This window comes from Furipterus horrens, unplaced genomic scaffold (assembly GCF_987537825.1).
Source record: "Furipterus horrens unplaced genomic scaffold, mFurHor1.1.pri manual_scaffold_5, whole genome shotgun sequence".
NCBI classification, from domain to species: Eukaryota; Metazoa; Chordata; class Mammalia; order Chiroptera; family Furipteridae; genus Furipterus; species Furipterus horrens.
Genome location: NW_028327175.1, coordinates 201,757,400 through 201,781,555, shown reverse-complemented (window position 1 = coordinate 201,781,555; position 24,156 = coordinate 201,757,400). Strand labels below are relative to the sequence as shown.

The window sequence follows — 24,156 nt, the reverse complement described above, 5'->3', positions numbered from 1 at the left end:
GCGGGCGCAGGCTCTGCCTGGCCACGGTGCCGCTGCCTGAGCGCCGTGTCTGAGCAGACATATTGTTACAGCACTAATATACAAAAGCTGACTTTTTCTCATATCGGGTAATAAATATAAATTACAACCAATAAAGTGGAATTTCTTTATTATCCACTTCTGCATGTACTGCAATTAACAGAGAAAGCGCACAGATGTGATTTAGGCTGCGAGGGGCGACTGTAGAGTTTCTTTAATCACTTTAGCTGTCAGCTTTAAAAGGCTTTATATACTTTGCCTACCATATGGTGTTAATTTAGCTAATTTAGACATGTAACCATTATACAAGTATGCTTTTTTAAAATGCAAGAAGCATAACATTTTTGTTTCATTTCTGCTTTAATTAAAGTTTCAATAACAGAGTTAAGGTGGGCTTAAAGGAGGAACAATAGAACTTTCTGGTAGATGGATGCAGGCTTTTGTGGTTATAATTAATAAATGCCCCAAAGAAATATTGGTTGAAGGTGGCATCTTGCATCTTTTCCAGAAACAACAGCTTGACAATTAGGGTAAACAAAAGCTGAGGCCGGGAGAAGTTATTCCCAGGCCTGTGCCTCCCCCTCGCCCCAGTTCACTGCGAAGACAAACACCTACAACATGTCTCCGTCCTGGAGCCCCACAATTTAGGTGGTCGCCCTGTTATACACCACCACCCCACCCCCCGCCCTTAGGATCAGGCATGTTCAGCTCTGCTCCTTCTGGCAGAAAGTTACACCCTAAGTTTGGCCACAGAGCCCATGAACTCCCTGGGTTTAACTTTGCCAAACTGCCCGGGAAAGATACCTTATTTTGTTGACACCAGCCACTTTACTGTCAGCCTTAAGAAAAAAAAATTAGAAGTCAGGCATAAAAGCAGGAAATGCACACTAAAACCCCTGTTTACAATTACTCCGCAGCCGGTGCTGTGACAAGAAAAGTTGTGGCAATAGGAACGAGACACCCTCAGACCCTGTAATCATTGACAGGTAAGGACGACTTCTTGCTTTTTTCCAAACAAAACCGCAGCGCCGGCCAGAGCCCTGCCTGCCGGTCTCCCGCGGCCCCCGGGCTCCGAGGCCGGGGCGGGGCTCTCCCCGCTCGCGGGGCGTTTGTTGTCTGTGTGTGTTATCGTGCACAGGTGGGTTGACTGGGAAACCTGGAGGCTCGCTCTGTGGGGACTCGGTAATTGCTTTCGAGTTGTCAGGGGAAGCAGTTTCATCTGCCACCGCTCTCGCTGCGAGGAGCACTTTATGCCTAGAGAGTTTCTGGCTTTCAACCCAGAGCTACGCCAGAAACTGCTTTTTGCTAATTTGTTAACAAGTATTTCATTTTCGCATTATTATTATTATTTTTTTATCTCGGATGATAGCTGAAGTTGAGACCCGGGTGTCGTCACGGTTGCGATTGTTGCCCAGGGTTCGAATGAATTTAATCTGCTCTCAATTAGTCGCAAAATGTCTCCTAATTTTTTTCCAATTGTGGCTGTCGTTTTATGTCAAGTAGCAAATATGTAACTAACAAACCAAAGTTGTTATAATTGAAACTAATTACACATGCTGGTTACATTTTCCAGCATTAATCCCCATAACTCGATGGGCTGTATGCATTCCTTACATTTGCTGCTCTTCATGGTGCTGTTTGTCATGTTCCCTGGGCCCACTGCACCCTGTAAGCCACTGCTCACCAGCCCTGATGGTGTTAATGTGCGTTTGGTGTTGCTTTAGTTGAAACAACAAAAACACCGCCCCCCCCCCAGCACCCACCCCCAGGGCTGGGCTTCTGTGGCCTGGGGGAGGGAGGCTTCCTTTCTTCCCCACAATGGGCGAGAGCAGCGAAAGGCCCAGGGGGCGATGGGCTGCAGGGTTTGAAACTGGTACCCAAATCGAATAAATGTTAGGCGTGTACATATGACACCAGTTTTGTGAAGCTGAGGTTTAGTCTGTTTTGAAGAGGGGTTGGGTTTCAGCTGCTTTCATGACAAAGTTATCTTTTGATCATGAACTTTGCTGTCCAGTGTCTGAAAAATTAAACCCGGAGAACTCCAGAGTTAAGCCTGGAGAAATCTGCGCCACCAGAGGGGAGAAATGCTAATGTTGGACTAGCTGGCATAGCTGTTTGCTTAGCGGGGAATGCGTGGCATCTGACAGAGGGAAGGCTCTCTTATTAGTAATCAAATAGGGCTGACCGGTTGTGGCCGTCACTCAGGCAGAGAGCGTGTTCACCACTTCACAGAACTCCAACTAAAAAAAAAAAAAAAAAATCAGCGTCATCGTATTTGTCTTTAGTGTGCGGGCTATGGAAGCCTTCCAGCCTCGGATTGTTGTCTGTCTTGTACCTGAATTTATTTTGTCTTTGTGATTGGCTGGAAGGGTTTGAGCAGCTCCTGGACGCCGTCTGATGTAAGCTGCCGCAGGAGGCAGCGCGCGTTTGCTCGTAAGACAGGGTTGTGGAGTGTTTCATCTCCTGAGTTGTCTTCAGTCGGCGATATTTGTGCATCTGAGAAGATGGCTTGTGTTTAACTCGTGAGGTGTTCGGTACGGCCTGTCATTGGGTGGCCGTGTTGATTCAGCGAACATGTTGGAGGCTGTGTTTTCCCTTCAGAATCACTTCGGGTTTGGGTGACTGTCGTTTATTGACTATTCATACTGAATAATCTTTAACGCTCGGTTTTTATCACACTGTGGGAAACGTCTTCTCTACATATGCAGAAATATACTCGTTAATTCTTGTCTGAGTGAATGCTCTCTTATCTTTGGTTAATTAAAATATGTGCTAAGCTTACTGATACCTCCCTAACCTAAGTGTGTGATCATCTGATATTCCAGAAGCATGGGAGAAGGGGGGAAAATGTAAAAACATTTGGTTAATGGGTTTGCCAAGTTTATTTCAATGAGGAGGATTGCAGCTCCATTTATGTCTGGCATAAATGCTTTGGAGGTCTTAATTATTGATGAAAAATCTGCTCTGCTTCTAAATTCAAAGATATGACAATTTTATAGGAATGTTAATCACCGTCCATGCTAGGGATGTTAAGGTGAGGACAGTTTTATCTAACGACAGACAGGGTGTACATTTTTACCATTGTTAAGAGAGCTGTCACTTATAAGGACAAAATACGAGTTGCATGTGGTTGCGGGGTGTGCGCCCCTGCGCCACGCCTGTGGTATGGGCACCACCGTCAGGGGCAGGTGTAGTTCTCGGAGAGACATGAAGAGCTTAGTGTCTGCTAAGGCCAGTGGTGCTAACCGGAGAGAGGCAGACGCCCGCAGCAGGAGCTGTCTTCAGAAGGAGGTGCATCTCAGCTTCATAGTGACAGTCATTTCTGTGCGTGTGGTCTCCTAAAATCCATTGCTTATGCTGAGTTTTAGCCCGTGTTTCCTCTCGTGTCCTGCAGAATGAAAGACCCCAGCAGGCGAGTGAGCCAGTCCGCAGGTCCCCATCAGCACTGTCGTTACTTTGTTAGTTAGCTTAAAGAAGAATTATGTACAACATGCTTCACTGGCTCCTTGTGGCCTTTGGATACACTTAGCGGTTTCTGACCAGATAAGGCATATTTGTCCCGAGGACACAAACCGATAATTCCAACCGGAATTGCGATCACCGGGCCCACATTTGTCTTAAGCCACACGGAGGCTCGGCCGGCAGCCGAGCCTGCTTGTCGGTGTTATGGGAACAGAGAAGCCAGCTCCCCACTCCGGCAGGCAGATCACATACTATGGACTCTGACGCCTTAAATCAATTAATTACACAATTTAGTTCAGTTATCTTCCACAAGCATTAACCACTCAGGAAGAGCACGGAAGGCCTTAGAGTTAAAAAGGGGGAAAGTCAGGATGCTCTGCATTGTGAAACCCTCTTATTGTGAAGGTTTCTCTCGCCAGAGCTGTTTTCTTCCCTGTAAAACAATGCTAGAGAAACCGTCCTTTACGGGTCCACAAACATAATGAGGCTACAGTGTATTTCAAAGAAGAACAGCTTATGGGGGTAAAGGAGAAACGTAACATTGCGAAGCAGAAGCAGGGCCAGTGACGAGCTGCCACGGGAGAGAGCATGTGTGTGACCTGCAGGGAAGCAGAAGCCGGGGGGCACGTGGGTGTGTGTACACACCATGCACACATACCTGCATACATGCACGTGTGTGTGCGCGCGCGCGCACACACACACACACGTCATGTTTTACGGTATTGCTGAAAAGGACGGGGTATCATTTTCCTCGTGGAATAATGTTTTCTGGGAAAACACACAAGCAGATGGTCTTCATTAGGAGCACCCAGTGCCCACACCGCCCGGCTATGAGCAGATAAATCTCTCGTGTTTCACCCGTGCATTCCAAGGGCTGTAAACGATTACAGGATGTCAGTGTAGCTGCTAAACCAAAACCACACTTGGGCTGTCGTCCTCCCGTGCCATCTCCTCCTGGGGTGTCACCGGAGGCCCTGTGGACGTTCCCGGGGAGGCCCAGGCTCTTACCTCCGTTACCACCCGGCCGAGTGGACCAGAGTTCAGAGTCCAGCTGTTGGCACTGCGCAGGCGTGCGGTGGGGCGGCCGGAGCCGGGAGCCGGGAGCCGGGAGCCGGGACGAGCGAGCAGGCCAGGTCGCACGCGGCCCTGTGCGGCGCCCGGAGGGAGCCCGCTCAGCGGGGCGGTTCCAGATGGCATGGTCGCCGGCGGCCCACGCGCTGGCACGTCGGTGGCTGCAGGGCCCCTCCCCAGCAAATCTGGCGTTGGGCTGTGGAGTTCGGGAGACTTATCATTCCAAGTCTGCCCTACTTTCCTGTCTGGCAGCCAGACATCTGTTTACTCCATTTTCTTTCATACAGAGTTTGGAATAGCTTTAGTTGGGGAGGGGGGAGCAAAGTTTTGTCATATTTAACAGCTGTTACAAAATATCAACCCTGTGGGCTCTGCAAATACTTTTCAGCTGACCTCAGATTTTTATACATAACTGACCTGGGATTGCAGAAAAATATTATTTACTTAACCTTTCATTGTCTGCGATCTCCCGTTGTCCTTCCGCACTCCCAAAGCCCCACCGTTTTCGCTCCGAGCCCCCCCCCCGCCCCCCCGCCCCCAACGCCGCTCTCATTCATTTACGAGTTTGGAGTTTATACCTCTCCGGTGATGGCAGCGCAGTAGCTGAAGCGGGCTGGAGGGTTTCTTTTTCTTTCTTTCTTTCCTTTTTTTTTTTTTTAGTCAACAGTGTTTCCTTTCACTTCCTGTCACAAAGGTCAGAGAGAGCGACCTTTGCTGGCAGCCCTCCCCGCTGAATTATTCATAGCATTGACTTTTTGTCAGCACACACAGTTGGGCCCTGGGACGTTTTATTCATTTACCTCATTTAAGGCGCCTTTCTGCACCTGTTCAAGTATTAATATCATGTAATTTGGGCCTAATGCCGATTTTGCTGAACACTCATTATATTTTTTATTAGCTATATTTCCAAACGATTATGTATGATTATGACCAAGCCTTACAAACAGTCCCGGGTTATTCCCCAGCCCCGCACATGTACTCGTCAGGCTGTTTTCAGAAGCCGGGAGGATAAACATTTGACCAGGCGCAATGTTTTTATTCCACGCCATCTCCGAGCACAGAACTTAGCGCTTCCTCCCTCCTGGCTTTGCGCGAACGTGATTAAACCCAGCTCTGAGGGAGCTGCTCAAATGCCAGCATTTATAAGGTCAGCGCTTTTGTTAAAAATGCTATGTAAATGAGGATCTGCAAAAAGGGACATTAAATAAAATTAAATTCATTGTCTTCTTTAATGTCATTTACATTTTGGCTAAGCCCCGGTCTGTCAAGGAGGATTTTAAAAATAATTTTAATTACACACCATTTAGTGATCCAAGGTTTTCTCCTCAGCAGCGTTTGGATAACCCGCAAATCGGAGACTGTTTATTAACTTCTTAAATGACAGCTTGTCATTTCATCTGCAGGGCACAGTGAACACAGTATAGTTTGCTGTTCGTTTTTCCTTCTCGGTTTCCTCAAAGATGTGAATATAATTGCCAGGCGGAGGGCCCCTGCTTCCCGGAGCCCGCCCCCCACCCGGGGCTGGCCCTGTGCTGGAGGCCCTCTTTGGTTCAGGGTTTGTTTTAATACATCGGGACTTCCGCGAAGGGAAAATATTGGCTAGAGAGTTGGCAATCTGAAAGCGCACTTTGGATGAATGGACGTGGCGACAAAGAATCTGATTTTGCCTGGCACCGGCCCCGCTGGCGCCGCGCTCAGGTGTGAATGGCTGTTTTATTCCCTGGCACGCCAGCGGAGAGAGGCAAAAAGTTCACCACGCTCGTTCCTCCTGTAACCATTTTTTTTTTCCATAAACTTCTGAAAATAAACAGAAAAGGAAGCGCTGCATTACTGAGTCCCATGCCAGGCTTTCATTTAAATAGGGAGACACCAGACACAGTTCCCGCGCCGCTTCTCCTAGCAGCCCTGGGCCCGGGTCTGCAGCCTCCACGCAGCCTGGGTGCTGACCGCCGTGGGCCACGGGGGTGCGGCCACGGCCCCGGCCGGGCCCGGAGCCCACGTCTCTGACCTAGGGCGAGGGGGCCAGCAGAGATTTACGGTCGCCTGGTCTGGGGAAGGACTCCAGAGCCAGGCCAGTGCAGAGCTGGGTTTTAAAACAAGCCACACACCCGTAATGACTTCCGCAACACTGCAGCTCTCTGACTCCTGTCCGCCTGCGCAAGGGAAGCCTCCTCGGAGCCGATGAGCATGCAGCCGGTATGGATGTGCGGGGGAGGCGGTGGGGGGGGGCGGGCCTGGAAGCCGGGCTGTCAGAAGCTATAGTCCAGGAGGGATGTTGACGCAAGCCATCCCGCGCCTCTGCGGCGGCCTTATCAGGTGAAAAGCAAAGATATTGCCAGTGCCTGTAATTGTGTTAGGATGGCTGGGATGAATCGCATTACCTTATGGAAAGCCGTCCAAACTCGGGGTTCTGGTACGCATGCTTCCAGGAAGCAAATCATTACTCTGTGCACCAGGCGATAAGTGGGGCAGGCCGGGCCTCCGCCGCCTCCGCCAGGGGAGACGCCGGCCGGGCAGAGCACGCAGGGCACAGACCGGAGGGCGCGGGCCTCGCGGCCCACAGGTGGCCGGCCCGGATGCTGTCGTGTTCGGTGACTTCAAAGATGGTGAATCATTTATCAGAATTCAAGCTAACAGTGACAACAGGAGGCACGTTGGGGAGATAAAAAGTCCAGGCTCTCACGATGGGAATTGTCGTCGCAGACAGGAAGTGATGGACACGCAGGGGCACAGAAAGTGAAAACTCAGGGAGCTTAACCTGAACTTGGCAAGGCGTCCAGTGCTTACACGCGGAGAAGATGGGAACCACCCGCCGGCCGGCCTGCAGCACTCTGCTGTTTACCTTCCTAGCCCATCTCCCCGGAACGCGGGTGGTGGAAACCCTACAGAATGAGACATTATGCTGGTATTATTAATGCTCGAAGATAAAAATATGGTGATCATTTAGAAAAATAAGGGGAGGAATTTTGGTGGCATTTTATAAGTTTCTTAGACTTTGGGGTGACTAAGTTTCATTAAATTGTGGAGAAAACTGTTTTCAAAACTATTCAGAAAGCAGGCACATCTGTCCACACAGCCAGTGCTGTAAACTGGCCGCCGGTCTGAGGAAGCGCGTGGTGGGGGGTCACAGGCAAGCTCTCATTTCAGTTGTTTTTGAATCTCGTGGCTCTCCTTCCCGTGACAAACAGCACGAATGAAAAATGTCCCCGTGCTGTTCCTGGGCTGGGAAGTGCCCCATGACGGCCGGCCGAGGGACCGGCAGCATCCGAACACAGCAGAGGGGCCCGCCGGCCCATCCCTCCTGAGGAAATGAGGTTAACATGTGCGCAAAGCAGGGCTCCCGCCCGCGCTGCCCTGGGCCGCAGCGGAAGGGGTTGGCTCCAGCCTGTCTCAGCGGGCGAGCAGGAGCGCACATCTGGGCAGGAGGCTCCAGCGGCGCCCGCCCCCACCCCACGCCCCTTCCTCCTGGTGGTGGTCTCCCCACCTTCGCGCTCAGCAGAGAGCCCTTGGAGGCGGGGTGCCATGTCAGGGCAGCCCTGCAGAATGTGCGCAGCGTAAGGCCCTACAAACGTCAGCTCCTGTGATGACGAGTTTCCAAAGGGGGAAGGACCGTCCTTGACCCGAGAGACCTGCCTTCTGCCAGGGCTCCTTACAAAAGAGCCCCCCCCCCGCCCCCCCGCTGCTGCAAGTGTTCATTGCAAGGGAAAGCTTCCACCCACACACCAGTGGGGGCAGGAGGAGTCGCCTAGAAAGAGGCCTGGAGCCTGCGCCTGGTCTGGGGCCCACCTTCCCAGGGTGTGCCTGTGGGGCAGGGCAGCCAGCCCCCCAGCCCCAGTGGGGGGCCAGGCCTGCACAGGAGGCCCCATGGGGGAGGGCGCCCCTTTTATTTTAAATAACTCCCAGCAAAGCCAACTTAGCATTGAGGAGGCGCTGAGGATGCCTCTCCCCAGTCCTGTTGAGGAGAGGTCCTCCCTGAGGGTCCCCCAAGTTTTCCAAAGCCTTTAGCCCCAGGGGGTGTGGCCGGCGGGCTCATAAATGGTGTCCTGAGAGGCAGGGGCAGGCGTCTTATCCAAGTTGCCCTGGCTCGGAACCACAGGTCCCGCTTGGTAGAATCACGTCCTAGGGCCAGTGGCAAAGAGCGGGGAACGCAGATGGGGGCTGCAGACCTGGTGGCCGCAGAGCAGGGACACTGAAGCCACACCTGTGCCGGTGACCCAGCACCCTGACATGGCATTTTGTTCCTCTCCATTTGATGCAGATTCCAAGGGGTCCTGATCATGCTTTTTACCGCAGAAAGATTAATAGAGTTTCCTGGGAGCCGTTTTAGGTCTGCAGAAACGGGAGCGGGAAGTACAGTCTCCGTGCCACCGCCCTCGCGCTTAGTAACAGCGGGCGTCAATGAGCTGCGTTGTTGCGACAGCCGCGCCTGTGCTGATACATTGTGATTAACTAGGCCCTGCCTTGCACTTGGGTTCGTGGTGGGTGATGCACGTCCTCTGAGTTTTGACGAACGCATAGTGACACGTAGCTCCCCTTTAACATCAGGCAGAGCACTCCCACGGCCCTAACCGTCCTCCGCACGCGGCCCCTTGCCGCCCACCCGGCCCTCGTGGACGTCTTTACTGTTTCCGCAGCCTTGTCTTTCCAGAATGTCAGGTAGTTGGAATCACACAGGGTGCAGCCTCTGAAGACGGGCCTCTCCCACTCAGTCAGGCCGGTTTGAGGCTCTTCCCTGTGATTTTGCGGCTTCGTGACCGTGACTGTACTTTTTCAATTTCAGTTCTTCTTCTTTGAAGGTTTCTGAGCAGCCCTTCCCTTCCATTTCATGTCTCGGTGTTTCGTAATAAAGTCCTTTGCTCCGGGCTCATCAGGCTTGTAGGGCTGTCCCACTGGGGCGTGGTCTGTGGGTTTCTTGTCGCTTTGGGGAGTTGACGTGGCCCACCCCATTCTCCCCCTCACGGCAGCTAGCGCCTTTGCAAAGAAATGAAAACATTTAACCTGTTTACTGGGAATTTAGTTAAGTGGTATGACTCACTTTTGCTTATTATCAAGATTTTTTTCCTGGATAATCCTCTTTTTAGGATATTTAAGTAGCACAGGCCATACAGGGAGCGTGATTAAATTATTGGGAGGCAGACGTGCCGTGCTGCGGTGTGAAAACGAACTGAATCCCGCGCTCTGTGTCGTTGCTGGCTTTTTTTTTAGGTTTAATAAATTAAACTACAAATTTTCCTAATTGCCAAACAAAATGTTAGGCCAGTGTTAGCCATTGCGGACAGTAAAACACAACATAAAACCTGCTGAGAGTTATATGTGGTATTTAATACGAGACAGAGTAACGCGCGGGTTTTTATGGTAAGTATGAATTCACACCCACAGCATTTGTTTCACATTAGGAAAGGTTTGTAAATCAGATCAGTGTGCAGGGATGGGCGGTCCCGGCAGCCTCGCGGTGTCTCTCCTTCCTGATGTTTGGTTGTTGGAAACGCTGCCAAAGGGCGCTCCCTGTCCGTCTGCATGGCCTCAGTGAAGCGCTCCGTCCTCTGACACCGGGAACGCTGGGCCAGGAAAAAAGTGGGGGGGCGGCGTTAGGTGTCGCGCGCGTCCCTGCTGGCAGAGGTCAGCGGCCCGATCCGGCCACCGGGCAGCGGCCATCAGTTTCCAAGACGCGGGATGCCCATGGGTCCCTGGCCAGGGGGCGCCCCAGGGGAAGGTGGGAAGGATCTGGGGAAGTGCTTTCAGGGGGAAAAAATGGCAATAACTATCATTTGTTAAGTTTGACAGGCAGGTCCTCAACGTAACAGCCCTTTCTCCAAAGATCATTCCTTTGAGCAAATAAAGGACGTATGCAACTTAATCAGTGGTGACTTCCCCGCCCAGAGGCATGCCTGCGTGCCCTTCAGAAATAGGGCCCCCTCTGTCCCCCATCCCGAGCAGATGCCCGAGTCTCTCCCACTTCTGTGGGTCACCAAAGCTTTTGTGTCGGACTTCCTGCGTCTACGAAGTAAGTGTGCCGACGGCTGTCTAAGAAGCAGCTTTACAGTAAAAACACACCTGCCTTGGCGTGGCACGGGGGTGCGCTTTCTAGTGGTGAATAGGCTCTCCCGCGTGGCCGTGCAGAGAGGTGCAGAAGTACCTTCTAACTTGAAGAAAAAAACGAGCCGCCTGTTACAAGTGTTGCGGTCAGAGGCGTGCTTGCCGGGCCCGAGGTATTTGTCATGACAAGTGACGGCTGCTTATGTTTCCTGAGACCCCATCATAATTATTCCCAGCAATTATAGCATCCAGAGCCCTATTCCAGCCCCAAACACATTTGTTCCCATTTATTAGACGGCGAGCAGTAACTAATTTACATTGTTTCAGAGTTGTGTGTTATGGTAATTTATTGCGTGTGCTGGGGTCACCCAGAGTTGACCAGTCTTCAGGGCAGACCCGCGCGAGGAGGGATGGAGGGCCTGCGAGCCCGAGGCCGGCGGGGCCGGGGGCATGCGGTTTGAAACTGCTACGGTCTTTTTAATCACGTTTTGATTTATTCTCTGTTACATTACTTGCTCTCCTCTTGCTCCCTTTCTGTTTTTTAACAAATCAGAGCCTGGAAAGGATTTTTTTTTTTTTTTTTTTTGCAAGGAAATGGAAGCGATATCTTCTAACGAGTGGAAACTTTTACTAATGCCCTGAATAAAATATTTGTCAGCAGCCTCCACTAAACGTAAAAGCACTCCGCAGAGGAAACAATGCCTTAACTGTTCCCTTCTCGTAGCAGGTTTTGTTATCAAGTTGAGGAAAAAGGCTTGTTTAGGCGAAAATAATGATCATAAATAGAGCTGTACAGCGGGGCTGGGGAGGGGGGGCGCGTGACAGTGCTTGCTATCAAGACCTGCAATTCCAAGGAAATATGAGCGTTCTGATCCAGGGAAGCAGTAATTATCTTTTTGTGAAGAATGTACCGTGGTGTGGGATGATGAATTGATCGCAGATTGGGAGCGCGGTTTCACTGTCGTGTACGAGATAAGAGGGAGCCCCGGGACAGCTCATCGCTTCTGCTCGTTCACAGCCAGCCAGTTTATTAGCACAAATCCCCAATGTTTAGTAAACTCATTAGGTTCCATCTAATGCTAATTTATCATCATAGATGGAACCCTAGCGCGGAGGCCGGAGGCCTGTGCCGGTCCCCACGACTCCCAGGGCTTTCTGATCAATCGCCGCCCCTGCACTGGCCATTTTTCTGTGGAGGCCTGGATCCGGCCCGAACGATCGGTGGGATGAGGCGTGGCGATGGGTTCAGGTCCTTGGAGTTACCTTCCCGGGACGCTGATCTGAGAGGGGAAGAACCCCGACGCAGTCCGGCGTGGGGAGACTTCTGCTTCCCGAGGGCTCCGCCGCCCCCAGCCGTTTCTTGCGTGGGCTGCCACCTCCCAGCCCGCCCCCGGCCCCTCCCCTCCCCTCCCCACTCCCCATCGCCCCCTCTTCCTTCTCCAGTCCAGTCACAGAGGCGAATTCAGAGAATTTCCTTGCAAAATCAGTTTACCAAGAAATGCATCATGGTACATAAATGTCAAGTACAGTTTATTCTAAACTCCACACAGTGTTTTTCTTTTAAAAAATCAAGCTTTAAATGCCCAGTTCTCCTGACATTTTCGTACATATTCTATAGTGTTTTCGAAGAGGATAATAACCTTTGCTTGATCCTAGGCAACAGCTGCAAAGATAATGAAATTCTTATGATATTTCACCAGGTAAAATGTGAATTGCAGAAGAAAAGCTATTGAATTTTTATGGATCTTAATCGCATAAAATGAGATTCATGGGGCATACGTATAACTGTACTCGGCGGACCGGCAGGCCGCGGCGCGGAGGACCGGCCGCACTCGCGAGGGGTTCTCGGCTCCCGCCCAGGAAGCGCTCCCCGGACGCTGTCTGCGGCCGGGCCTGAGAGTGATAATGAAATATGGCAGAAATTTCCTTGTGCTGCTGGGTCAGTGGCAGGAGAGGCCCTGCACGGCCTGTATTAATTCATCCGACTTACGTTCCAGGTCTTGATTTACCTTATGATTAAAAACTCCTGCAGGTTTGCTCCCCAATTGAAATCAGATCTCATCTGCAGCCCAGTGGTATTGATCCCTATTTAACATCAAGGCTCAGAATCGATTGGCATTGATTAACAATAAAAATGCTCTCCTGCTCGTCCAACCGCCAAGCCGATACCCTGGTGGAGGCGGCGTCCTCGCTGACCAATCTGGAAAGAGAAACGGCCCCGCCCGCAAATAAACAATGTATTTTAATGTTATTGTAACTGGATGCTGGACCGGCAGTGCGGATTGATTTTATTCTTGTTGTATAAGATAAATATCTTTAATAAAATTCTCACTTTATTTAGGATTTTACAGGAATAACTTGATTACTAGAATAGTGATCTTTTTCTTTTTCCCACGGTGTCAGAAGATGGATTAAAACATAAAGTCCGTAAGAACGTAACACCGGAGATGAAATGTTAATCAACTCCGAAGTCACGGGCCGGGTGGGAAAGTCCGGGGAGATTTTTGCCGGTGGCGCCGCGGCATCTGGCCTCCGAGGGCCTCGGCCCGCGTTTCCCAGCCCAGGCCGGTCTGCCAGCCCACGACGGTCACATGCTGACGGCCAGCCTCACTCCGTGACGTCTCGGGGACATAGGGCCCCAAAGCCTTAAAGGGGACGAGACCGTACCTTTGTCCCTGTTCTGTTCCTACTGTTGCAGACGCAGCCTGTCAGGAGCATGTCTAACGATCCTCGTAGCTAACAGCAGAGCGGGAGGGAGGCATGTTAGGGAGAACACGTAAGGAAAGACGTGCACAGTAAAACTTCTGCTCTGCACGCTGGGGACACGCCTTGTCCCCAAGCCCGACGGGTAACTATCACTCCTTTGCGTCCAAGCGTGCTGGGGGCCAGGCCCAGCTGAAAGGAATTATCCAATCGCTGACCTCCAGAAGTTTACGGTTTTACAGTGATGGGGAAAACCGCAGCTCCCGAGGGAGGCCAAATTTTAGAGATACTTTCAAAATGCAATTATCCAGCCAAGCCTCGAAGACAACCTCCTTGTACTTAAGACAAAAATGACAATCTGGAATTAATTTTTTTTTTTTTTGGTGATAGGGCAGATCCAATTTGCTTCTTTAACTGTTGATTAAGGAGGCAGTCCTGCAAGGCTGGCCTCCGTAAGGACGGCTGTTTGTTTACCTATGGGGGGCAGTTCGAATCCCCTGCCGGCGGGACCACAGAGCTGCCTGCGGACGCCCCGGCCTCGCTTGTGGTGAGAAGTGGTTGCCTTCTGCGCGGCCGGGGGAGGTGACCCAGTCACGTCCATCCACGCAGGGGGCGCGGTTGAGAATGGAGGAGAGAGATCTGTCTTCTTTGCAGCCTTTCTTTCAGAATCGGGGGGAAAACATCCATCAGAGAGCAACAAATAGGTAGATACCTTCAATTAGAACGTGTCTTCCTCAAAGGCCCACTGGATTAGTGCCGACACGTGGTCCGGCATCAGAGGGGCCCCTCTGCCCTGCGTCCTGCCCCACATCCGAGGGGCCCACGTGTGTAAGGAAGGAAGGAAGCAAACCCCCTCAAACCGGGTGCGAGCCAGGGCTGCCGCGTGAGCACTCTGTGCAGAAACGCCTCCCCCGCCCCGCTCCCCGCTTAAATTCGCACGGGAGGGTTCTGTTTGGATCTTTCAAAATCAGTGGTAAATATTTAATGCAATCCGCCATTGATTCCATTTAAGAGGAAGATCATTCCGACAGCATAGTCAAACGCGGTCACCAGATTCCCAAACAGGCAGGTGTCGTCCGGGGGGCGGCCCATGCTGTTGTCCCCCCGCCGTGCACAGCAGGGTGGTCTCTGCATGCTCCCTGCTCAGGTAAGGCGCTGCGTCTCCCCAGAGGCCCAGGCCTGGACCGCCTGCCCGGCACGTGAACCCCACCTGGCGAACGGGGAGCTCCTGGTGCCCTGTCGCCATCCTGCGGGTGACGGGTGACATGTCCTCTTGGGTGCAGTGCTGGTTGCCCCGGGGGGCAGGTACAGTGCCCCTGGGTGTGTGCTGTCTTTGCTGGAGTTTACCGGACAGAGGGCCGGTCCCCCAGCCTCAGGGCTGAACACCTTCCCGGGTTTCGTGGTTGGGGGTTGGTGTTGCCAGTGCTCCCTAGATCGCTGTCCTGGGATGGGGGCCACGGGGCTGAGGGAGCGTCCAGGACCACGGCCACCGGTTCCCCACGGGGGAACGCGTCCTCCAGCCCCTCAGCGTCCGCAGACGTGGATGCCCCAAATGCAACCCCGGGGTTACCTCCCTAAGAGCCAGACGAAAACCCCTCAGTGAGGCCAGGGGAGCCCACAGGCCTTCGTGGGGGGTCCGGGCCCCGTGAGCGGCAGGCGGCACTCTTCTCTAGGCTGGGGGGCCAGGACACTCCTCCCCACAGAGCTGCCCGGTCTGCTCCCTCCTGTGTCTGGATGCAGGCCCCGCCCTGTGCCCGGCGGGGGGACCCTGCCGGTGTCGCGCTCTGCCCGGGGCACCAGGGCTCCTGCAGGGCCCCCCAGTGGTGCCTGCACCCAGGTCCTGCCCTGTCCAGGGGTCCTTCCGGGGGCCGCCGGGCCCTGCCACCCTGGTCAGGCCTCCCCCCGCGTGGCAGTGTGCACTGGCCCATCCCCCTGGCGCCCCCAGGTAGGGTCCTGCCCACGCCTGGCCCGTGTCCTCCCCCCTTTTCCGCTTTCCCTCTCCCTGGGTGCCCACCACCATCTGGATCGCCTCCCCACGCGTCGCTTTCTGAAGAACCCTGCTTGCCCCCCGGGGCCTGTTCAAACGCCACGTCCCAGGCCCCCCGTCCCCCAGCTCTGCAGCTCCGACATGTGGCCCCCATGTCCGGGTCTCGGCACCGTTCCTGAGTGACGGGGTTTCCCGCTGACCTCAGGAAGGGCAGCCGGGCCCCGTCTCTGGGCACCGGGTCCTTGGCAGCCGGTGTGTGTGTGTGGGGGGGTGACGACCGCGGTGGAGCAGCAGCCTGTGCGGCCCCCACTCTGTGTTCTGGGCTTTGGTGCCTCCCGCCCCGGAGCGCAGGCCCCGAGCCCCAGCCGGGCGGGCCTGGACGTCACCGGCTGACCTGTAAGGCGATATTCCCGCTAAGTCCCGCTAAGCCGTCACTGCGTGCCTGCATCCCTGCAGCCTGACGCCTGCCAGCGGCCGGGCTCTCGTCTGTCCCAGCCTGCCTCTCAGGGCAGGGCACTTTACTTTCCTGACGTAAACTACGCACCTGAAATCCTGGCGAGGTTCCTGGGAGCCGAGAGCTGTTCCCCGCCACGGGGGTGAGACCTGCTGCTCCCTGCAGCAGCCCCGACCCCGACCCCGACCCCGACCCCGGGCCCAGGCTGGGAGGAAGGAGGCCAGCCCCAGAGCTTGGGGTCGGGGCCCTGCGTATCCCCTGGGCCCGGACGCCCCATGGCTCCCCTGCACCCGTCCTCCTCGGGAGGGACCTCGAGAAGCCCCAGGGTGCCCGCAGGAGGGGGCCAGGCTGACAGGTGTGAGGAGGACTTTGGGGCAGCCTCAATGTGACATAGCTCGGCCCCACAAATGGCTAAGGCGGTGATAGCACCTCACTTCTACAAAGTGCTCCTGGAGGGGCAGGCTCTTTATGGCGCAGGCCTCTAGCAGCCCCGACCCTGTTATAATGCCGTCATTTCCTCGGATCTGGGGTCCGTAGGGGCTGCCTCGGTGGGTGTGGACGGCCCTGCCCTGTGTCCCAGCAGCCCGGGGGCCCCGAGTCTGAGCTGCTGGGCCGTCTGGGTGAGCCTCTCTCTCGGCCCCCATGAAAGGCAAGGCGTTTGGGGTGACATCTTACAGGGTGGGGTCTAAGGGAGGTGAGCGGTGAGGGCTGTGTGTGATGTCTTACACCTGGGCACGGAGCAGCCGGGGTGGTGGGGAGGAGCCTGCAGACAGCTGGTGCAGAGCGAGGGGCTCCTGCCGTGTGCCAGGCCGGGCAGCGGAGGGAGAGCTCTGAGCTCAGAAAGAGACGGACGCAGACCGGTCAGCCCCCTGGCGCGGGCAGGTCGGGGCGCAGGGCCACGAGGAGCTAGAAACACTGCTTCTCCGTGCTCTTGGCACTGCTTTCTCGGCCTGCAGAAAAACTAGAAATGGTCTCATGTCAGCTGGCATGTGGCAGGAGTTTGCCACTTTTCGTTCCATGTGAGAATTCTGGGAGGGTCTCAGTCCGATGAAGCAGGGACGGAGGGCCCTGGCCGTCTCCCGCAGGGCGCCCTGCTCCGTGCTTCCCCGGGAGCGCGCCCTTGCCCAGCTGGGCCAGACAAACGCACACAACGACCGACAGCAAGTCTCAGTCAGAACTTCACGCGCCGGGCGGTGGCGGAAACTTGGATGGCCTCGTTGCTTATATTCTTTTTGATCAAGTCTGGAGTCGTCTACGTAGATTTGAGTCATGATACTGTGTTCAAATTTTAGGCAGTCCTCAGCATGTTGTCCGTCCGTCTGTCACTTGTGAAGTGACAGGGAGGCCGCTGAGCAGGGCCAGGGGAGAGTGGCAGGCAGGGATGCTGACGGAGGGCCGGGCGGCTGCCATCAGAGTGGCTCCTTCACCTGCCGGGTCCGCGCTGACGCCCTCCGCTCTGCAAAGAACGGAGGGTCTCAGACCTGCAGCCGGCCCGCCCTCGGCTCGGGTGAGATGCTCTGTTTCAGAAAGGGCATGAACTTGAGGTCCCGAAGTTGCTCGTGCAGTGGCTTTGGCGTTTCATACGCGGAGGACAGGCACAAAAAGAGGCCTTGTTTGTTTGGGACAGGTCAGGGGTTCAAGGGGGTTTGAAAGGACCGAGCTGGAATAATTGAGTTATCAGATGCCAGCTGTGGCCGCCGCGAGTCTGCGTCTTCATCCTCTGTCAGTGTGACGGGACCCAGCAGGCGGATGGCGGCCCTCCTGGTCCCGCCCCCCAGGTTCTCCTCTCTCCCTGGTTGGTCTTAAGAGCCATGAGGCCCCAGATAGTGGCTCCCCGCCCCCGCCCGGCTGGGCCTGTGGGTGCTCGGTGCCCCAGCTGTGGTCAGCCCGTCCGGACAGCCACTGGTCCAGCCGCCCGCTGACGGCCACGCTCGTACCTGCTCGTGCTGCCTGTCCCCAACTGTCCCATCATGCGCCTCTTGCTCTCACCCACCAGCAGATGCTGGTCTCACGGAGGAAGGAGACCCCTCGCGGGGGAAGTGGGCTCGGTGTACAGGGTTTTCCTGAAGCGGCCTGGACAGAAGTCACCCCTGCCGGGGCTCCCTGGGGGAGGCTTTGGGGTCCCTGCAGCCCCGTTGTATCTGTGATGCACACGGACCCACCGGGCTATAGAAGTAGCACCCGGCCCCCACGCCCGCTCAGGGAAGACGGCGTTACCGGGGAACGGGGTGGTTTTTCATCTTTCGTCACCTCGCAGGGGGTGGGTGTTAAGCTGGAATGCAGCGTTTCCGCTGTCAGTCCCTCAGGACCTGTCCCGGGTGGTGTGGACTGTGAAGGGGGCTGGGGGAGGGGGGCGGGACTTCCTGAGAGCCGCGTGGGACCGCCCCCGGGGGGCTGGCCTGCAGGGGGGCAGAGTGGTCTCTGCCACAACCCAGCCATGACTGAGACCTCGTGCAGGGACAGACACAGCCCGGGGCCTCTCAGTGGGCAAGGGGTGGGTGGGCCTCCCCTCCGGGGCCCCTAGTTAGGGTGTTAGGCCACGTACATGGGCCGCCCCTCTGGTCCTCTGTGCCTGCCTGAGGAAGTGCGTGCACTGGACAGGCAGAGCCCGCAGACACCCGTGGGTGGCAGGGATCGCCTTGCACGGGGTCCGGGTGTCCTGAGAACTCCTTTTTCTTACCATCGTCCGCTGGCTGCGGCTGTGTGGGTGCCCCGACCTCTCTGTTCTCAGGGATCCCCTTCTCAGAGCCCTGGGGAATCTGTGGGGACCTTCCAGTGCCCAGACCCCTTCCTTAAGCTGGATGCTGCCCTGGAAAAGCCCGCCCTTCTGTGCAAACTGGGGGTCTCTCTGCAGCCTCAGAACCCACTGCCTGCCCCATGTTGGGTGTAAGTTTCTGCTGCCCGTGGAGGCTCCGCCCAGCTGTGGGCCCAAGTGTGGGTTCAGGGTTCCAGCGGGCTGAGAAGCACCTGTGTGTGGGCAGGGGTGTGAGCTTGCACACGTGAGCATGTGTGAGTCCATGTGCACGAACACACGAGTATGTGTGTAAGTTCACGCATTGCGAGTGCACGTGTGAGCACCTATGGGGTGAGTGCTCACAGCACGCTCCCGCACACGTGCTCATATGCTCATATGCTCATATGCTCATATGTATGAGCTCACGGGTAAGCAGACCTATGTGTGGGCATGGGCGTGAGCTTGCACATGTGAGCACATGAGTGAGCATGTGTGAGTCCACATGCACAAACACACAAGCATGCAAGTTCCTTGTGCACACACATGAGCACGTGTAAGTTCACGCATGTGTGAGTGCACGTGTGAGCACCTACAGGGGTGAGTGCTCACAGCACGCTCCCGCACATGTGCTCATATGCTCACGTGTATGAGCACACGGGTGAGCAGACGTGTGCCTGTGCGTGGACACATGTGTGAGCGCCCATCCGTGAGTGCACGTGTGTGTGAGCTGTCCCCTGAGCGCCCTTCCAGACTGCTCCCCTGTCATCCCCTGTGCAGAGCCGCAGCGCCTGGCCCTTCCCCCTTGTGTCGTGTGGACATTGTGCTCCTGCGGGACTGGGCGTGACCCTCATTCTTACCAAGGGAACCCTGTGGGGTGCACACGCTGTGGAAGTAGGGGGTCTCTCGGGAAGCAGCTGCCCTTGCCCTGTGGGTGTGTCAGAGGTCGTGTCCCATGTGCGGGCAGTGGGGCGGGCGGCCTAGCCTAGGAGACATCTGGCCCCACCTGGCCTCCTGATCTCCAGGGAGTGGGACCTCCCGGCTGCCCGTGGCCTCGGGGAAAGGCTGTGTCACTTGCAGGGATGTGAGAGTTAGTCTGCGATGCTCTTTAGATTCTACAGCGGAGTCCTGCCCCCCGGTGACGGTGCTCCTGGGCTCTGCGGCCCCCACCCTCCTGGCACTGAGCTGGGCGTCCGTGCGTGTCTAGGCCTGTGCTGTCACCTGCCCGAGTGCCCTGGCCACCAGCTGTGGCCGGTCAGGGTGTGGCCAGGGCTGGGCTGTGGGCTGGACGAGCCTCAGTCTGAGGCCCCCCGTGGCAGTGACCCTCGGGGCCAGGCCTCTGGGGTGATGGGCAACACGCCTCCCCAGTGGGCCGAGGTCAGGAGAGGTGGCCTCGAGTGGGCAGGGCACCGTGGGCTCTCAGGGAGCGGCTCTGGTCAGGAGGGGGCCCTGCCTGTGTGTGGAGGCCTCCCGTGGACGCACGCGGGCTCCTGGCCGTGGGCTTTGTTTTGAAGGCAGCTCTGGGGTCTGGGACCCTGGAGGCACAGGCCCTGCTCGCAGGGGTTTGTGGGACAGACAGCAGAGCTCACCGGTGCCTGGATGGCAGCATCGTCCTGTCCCACCCCAAGCCAGGCAGGGAAGGGTGCATCGTCCCCTCTGACAGGTGGGGAGGTCTTGGGCAGCCCATCGCAGAGCCAGACACACACGGGCCCTGCTCCGCTCTGGGCTTGGGTGGGAGTGGGACCCCCCAGAATCTCCCCCATGAGAGGCAGCCAGCCCTGGGGACGTGAGGGGACAATGAGTTTTCCTGGTTCCACTCCCTGCATCTCACTCACCAACGAGGACAGTGCTGGAGTCCTATGCGGCCCATGTTCTGGCCAGATCACCGCCAGACAAACCAGGCAGGAGCTGAAGGAGAGAATGTCATACTCCTGACCCAGACCTGATGTGCCGGATTCCAGAAGGTTCCAGAGGCCCCGTTTTGCATGGGGAATGAACTTGGGCGTCTGCGAGGTCCAATGGCGGGCTCTGTCCTAAGTGCCCAGCCGTGTGTCCTGCTCATCTCAGGTGTGAGCACAGGGTGGGCAGCGGAGATCGGGGCGTGGAGTCGGGGAGCGGCCGTGCGGGGCTCCCTCGTGCCTGCGGAATCGCTCATCTTGCTCCCAGACCCCCTCCCGACAGGAGCAGCAGGAGCTCGGGTGGGGAGGAGCAGCTGTAAACTGGAAGGAGGTGAGGGGGAGCGAACCTGGGAACTCCCCGTCCAGTCCTCAGCCTTCCATTAACAGTGAGCAGGTGAGCGGCAGTCAAACCATTACCCGGGGGAGAGGGGGGCAGGGCAGGTGCTTGAGGGGAGCCCAGGGCGACCGTGTGCCTCCAGGGGCTCAGTTAGAGGCAGCAGTGTTGATGGAGCACCTACTATGGGCAGGGGACAGCCGCTCACTCAGAGGCCACTCCTGCCCCCCCCCCCCCGCCCCCCAAGAGCGAATGGTGATGGAGGGCAGGGTCTGCTCAGCTCCGGGGACCTGCATCTCCTGACACGGGGTTGCTCTGAGCTCCCTGGGGAGCACAGGTGGGGTGTGGCTGCCTGGGAGGCGGGAGGCCTGGCTCTCGAGGGGTGCAGGTGACTCTGGGACCTGAAGGGAAGGACATGCCCTCGGGGGTGAGAGGCGCTGGGGAGGGGCCGAGCTCAGTCAGGGCCAGGGTTGCCCTACAAACAGAACACCCAGTGAAATCGGCATTTCCGGTAAGCGCGGATCAGTATGTCCCAGATACGGCACGCGCCGCACTTACCCTGTGCGCTCACTGTGGCTTGTCTGCTGCAGAGTCAGCTGGTGCCCTGGGGTGTCTGCAGATGGTGACCCCAGTCTCGGTGCATTATGGGAGCAGAGGGCTGAGCCTGCATCCGTGCATGGGCTTCCTCGACCCCTGAAACTGCACTGAGGAAGCAGGGGAGGGGGTGGGGCAGGAGGGGGAGGGGACGGACAGGTGCATGTGGGCAGGGCACCAGTGCCCCGGGAGGCCAGTGGTTAGCTCTGGCAGCGCCCAGTGGGATTCAGGTGCCCAGGGGCCCTGCAGGGCCATCCTTACCCACAACCTCACCCTCTCCCAGGGCTCTGACCCCACTGGAGGGCACAATGTGGGCCCCACTGGAGCCTGACCTGAGCAGAGGAAATCCAATGAGCCCGCCCGCCTCCCGGAACTCAGCCCGCGGAGTTCCACTGGGCTGGGAGCTGACCCCCTGCCCACAGACAGGGCCACTGCGCGCTCAGCGGCCTCCCAGGGTCTCGGGATCCTCGCTCTGTCTTCTGTGTGTGAAGGAAGCACTTTGACTCTCTAATTGAACGCCATCCACCACGCGGCGCAGGCTGGGTTCAGCCCCTGAGACAGTTCTAAACACTCACGGGCAGCCCGCGTTCTTGGGGCTCCTATCGGAACTGCCCTGACGCCTCTCGGTGCCCGTCCCGTCCCCGCTCCTGCCAGAAGAGCTTGCTGGGCCCTGCTCGCTTCACGAGGGGCACGATCCAAAGCCTCCCCCCGGTTCCCCCCCCTACCCCCCCGTGCGCCTCGATTTCGGGCCTCGTGGTGCTCAGAAGTGGCCTGCAGAGAGCAGATAATGATCACCGGGCGGAATCAGGACTGACCCGCCTCCCTCTCCGTGAATCGGGCTGATTCCGAGCGAATGAGATTTTAATCACCTGTCACTGCCGCCTGCACTCTTTCTATATTTATGATAATTTTTTGGGTCTTTTTATTGAAATCAGTGTTGACTGAATCAAGCAACCCTGATCAGCAATCTCACCGTACCCAGTCAAGAGTGAAATGCATCCCAGCTCTGCTGGCACTCGGAGCATCTGGAAATGGGGACCGAGAGGAGCGGGGAAGTTTGTTTGTCTTGGTTATGGGGCCCACGCACTGGAGGGCGGCGGTCATCTTTAATTGCCCCCGTGAGCCATCCTGGACTGGGTAACACCCGGCCAGGCGATTGGTTTCTTCAGCTTCGTGGTGTTGGACAAAGGGCGGCTGACCTGCTTTTAGTTACGTCTGTGGTTCGACATGTGACATTTGCCAGCAAAAAAAAAAGATTCAGGGAGCACTGTTTTTCATGGGGGGATGTTGCAGGAAGGCAGGGCCAGCTGTCACCACCCCGCCCCCAGCAGGGGTGGCGTATTGATCTGCAGGCAAGAGGAGTAAACTGTGAAGGTGACGCATAAATATAAGCTTTGAAGGCACTCCTTTCGTTTCTCTGAGAAGGAGCAATCGATCACAGAGTGACACTATCAGATCAGTGGCAGCACCCAGACCTAAAGGGTGCGTCTCTCCAGGCACCGAAGAGTGGCCCTGGGCACAGCCCAGGGAGGGCGGGGCCAGGCCCCGAGGAGGATTGGCGGCTTGGGGACAGCGTCCCACCGGGTGGGCTTGTCCCCGCGTCGTTCCTGACTCGTCCGCACAGCCGCAGATGCCCCGAGGTGAGAAGCGGGTGCGTCCCGACGGCGGCTGTCCCCGCGTGCTGTCGGTTTCTGTTATGACGCGGGCATGATGCCTCTGCTTCCCGAGGTCGCTCAGGGAGTCGGGGGGCTTCCCAGGTGCAGCAGAGCTCTCCTGCCCGGCTGTGTGTTCGTGCCCCACCCTCCTGCCCCGGGACAGTCAGGGCGCTCCAGGCAGACCAGCGGCCCCGGGGCCGGGACACAGCGCTGCAGGCTGCAGAGACCGCTGGGTCTCGGCTTGGGCACCTCGAAGCCCAGCCTGCTGTGCTGCTTGGGAAGGGGCTGTGGGGAGGGGCACCCTGGTGCCAGAGCTCTGAGGTGCCCCCGACACCCTGCTGGGCCCTGCTGGGGCACCTGCGGGGGATGCCGTACAGAGGGGCAGGGCCTCCCCCACAGAGGGGCGGGGCCTCCCCAGTCTAGCTGGTGGGCTGGGGCTGAGCAGGGCCCAGAGCATCCCAGCAGCTAGTGGTTGGCGCTTTCTCTGGGAAAGCCACAGAATGGATTCTTCTTCCCTGCTGTCAGCCACTGAGACAGTCACGGGGCCCAAACCGGTTCTGCCACTGCAGGTGGGGGAGCAGGAATGAGAACATGGGTTAGAAGTGTCCCCCGTTTCCAGAAGCCCAGGTGTGCTTCCAACTGTCGGCTCTGAACGGGGTAGGGTCTGGCCGTGGCCCGCCCCCCGACAACCCCCAGGTGGCTGGCGTCAGGCATGGCAGCAGTTGGGGCCCTTTGGTGCGTGCCGTTTCAGGGCCCAGTTCTCAAAGGGGTGACAGAGTCAGCACGTCCAGGGCGTGCGGGCCTATGACGCGGGGGCCCGCCCAGGCCATCGGGATGCATGGTGCGCCCACACGGCTCCCAGCCATTCTCAGACCCTCCCCGGGAGTGGCAGGGGCCTACTGTGACCGTGCATCAAAAATGTCCCTGGGACGTCGCCTTTTCTGTTTTTCTCTCAATGCTGCTCCATCCAGGGCAGAGGAAGCGCAAACCCACCGCTGTGCGGGTTCTCGTTTTTACGCCACCTCTGTGGCAACAAGGCATCGCCCTGCGCCCGTGTGCATATTAGGGAAGCCACGTTGAGTCACGTCACCGCGCTCGGTGACCCTCCCTCGTGGACAGAACACGGAGCTCAGCGTCTGGGCTAGGAGTGCGGCGAGGGGCTGCCCCCCCGGCTCTAGTCCTGAAGCGAAGGCCTCTGCCTCAGATTCAATTT

At 56.7% G+C, this 24,156-nt stretch overlaps 1 protein-coding gene across 4 annotated transcripts in view; it reads left to right on the top strand.

Annotated features, from left to right (window-relative positions):
* EBF3 (EBF transcription factor 3) overlaps window positions 1-24,156 on the top strand; it is a 109,116-nt gene that overhangs the window by 5,274 nt on the left and 79,686 nt on the right. For all 4 annotated transcript variants that reach the window (XM_090278785.1, XM_090278784.1, XM_090278783.1 and 1 more), the window contains exon 6: window positions 936-1,004. In XM_090278785.1, the coding sequence (XP_090134911.1) occupies window positions 936-1,004 (69 nt within the window). The remainder of the gene's footprint in view (window positions 1-935; window positions 1,005-24,156) is intronic.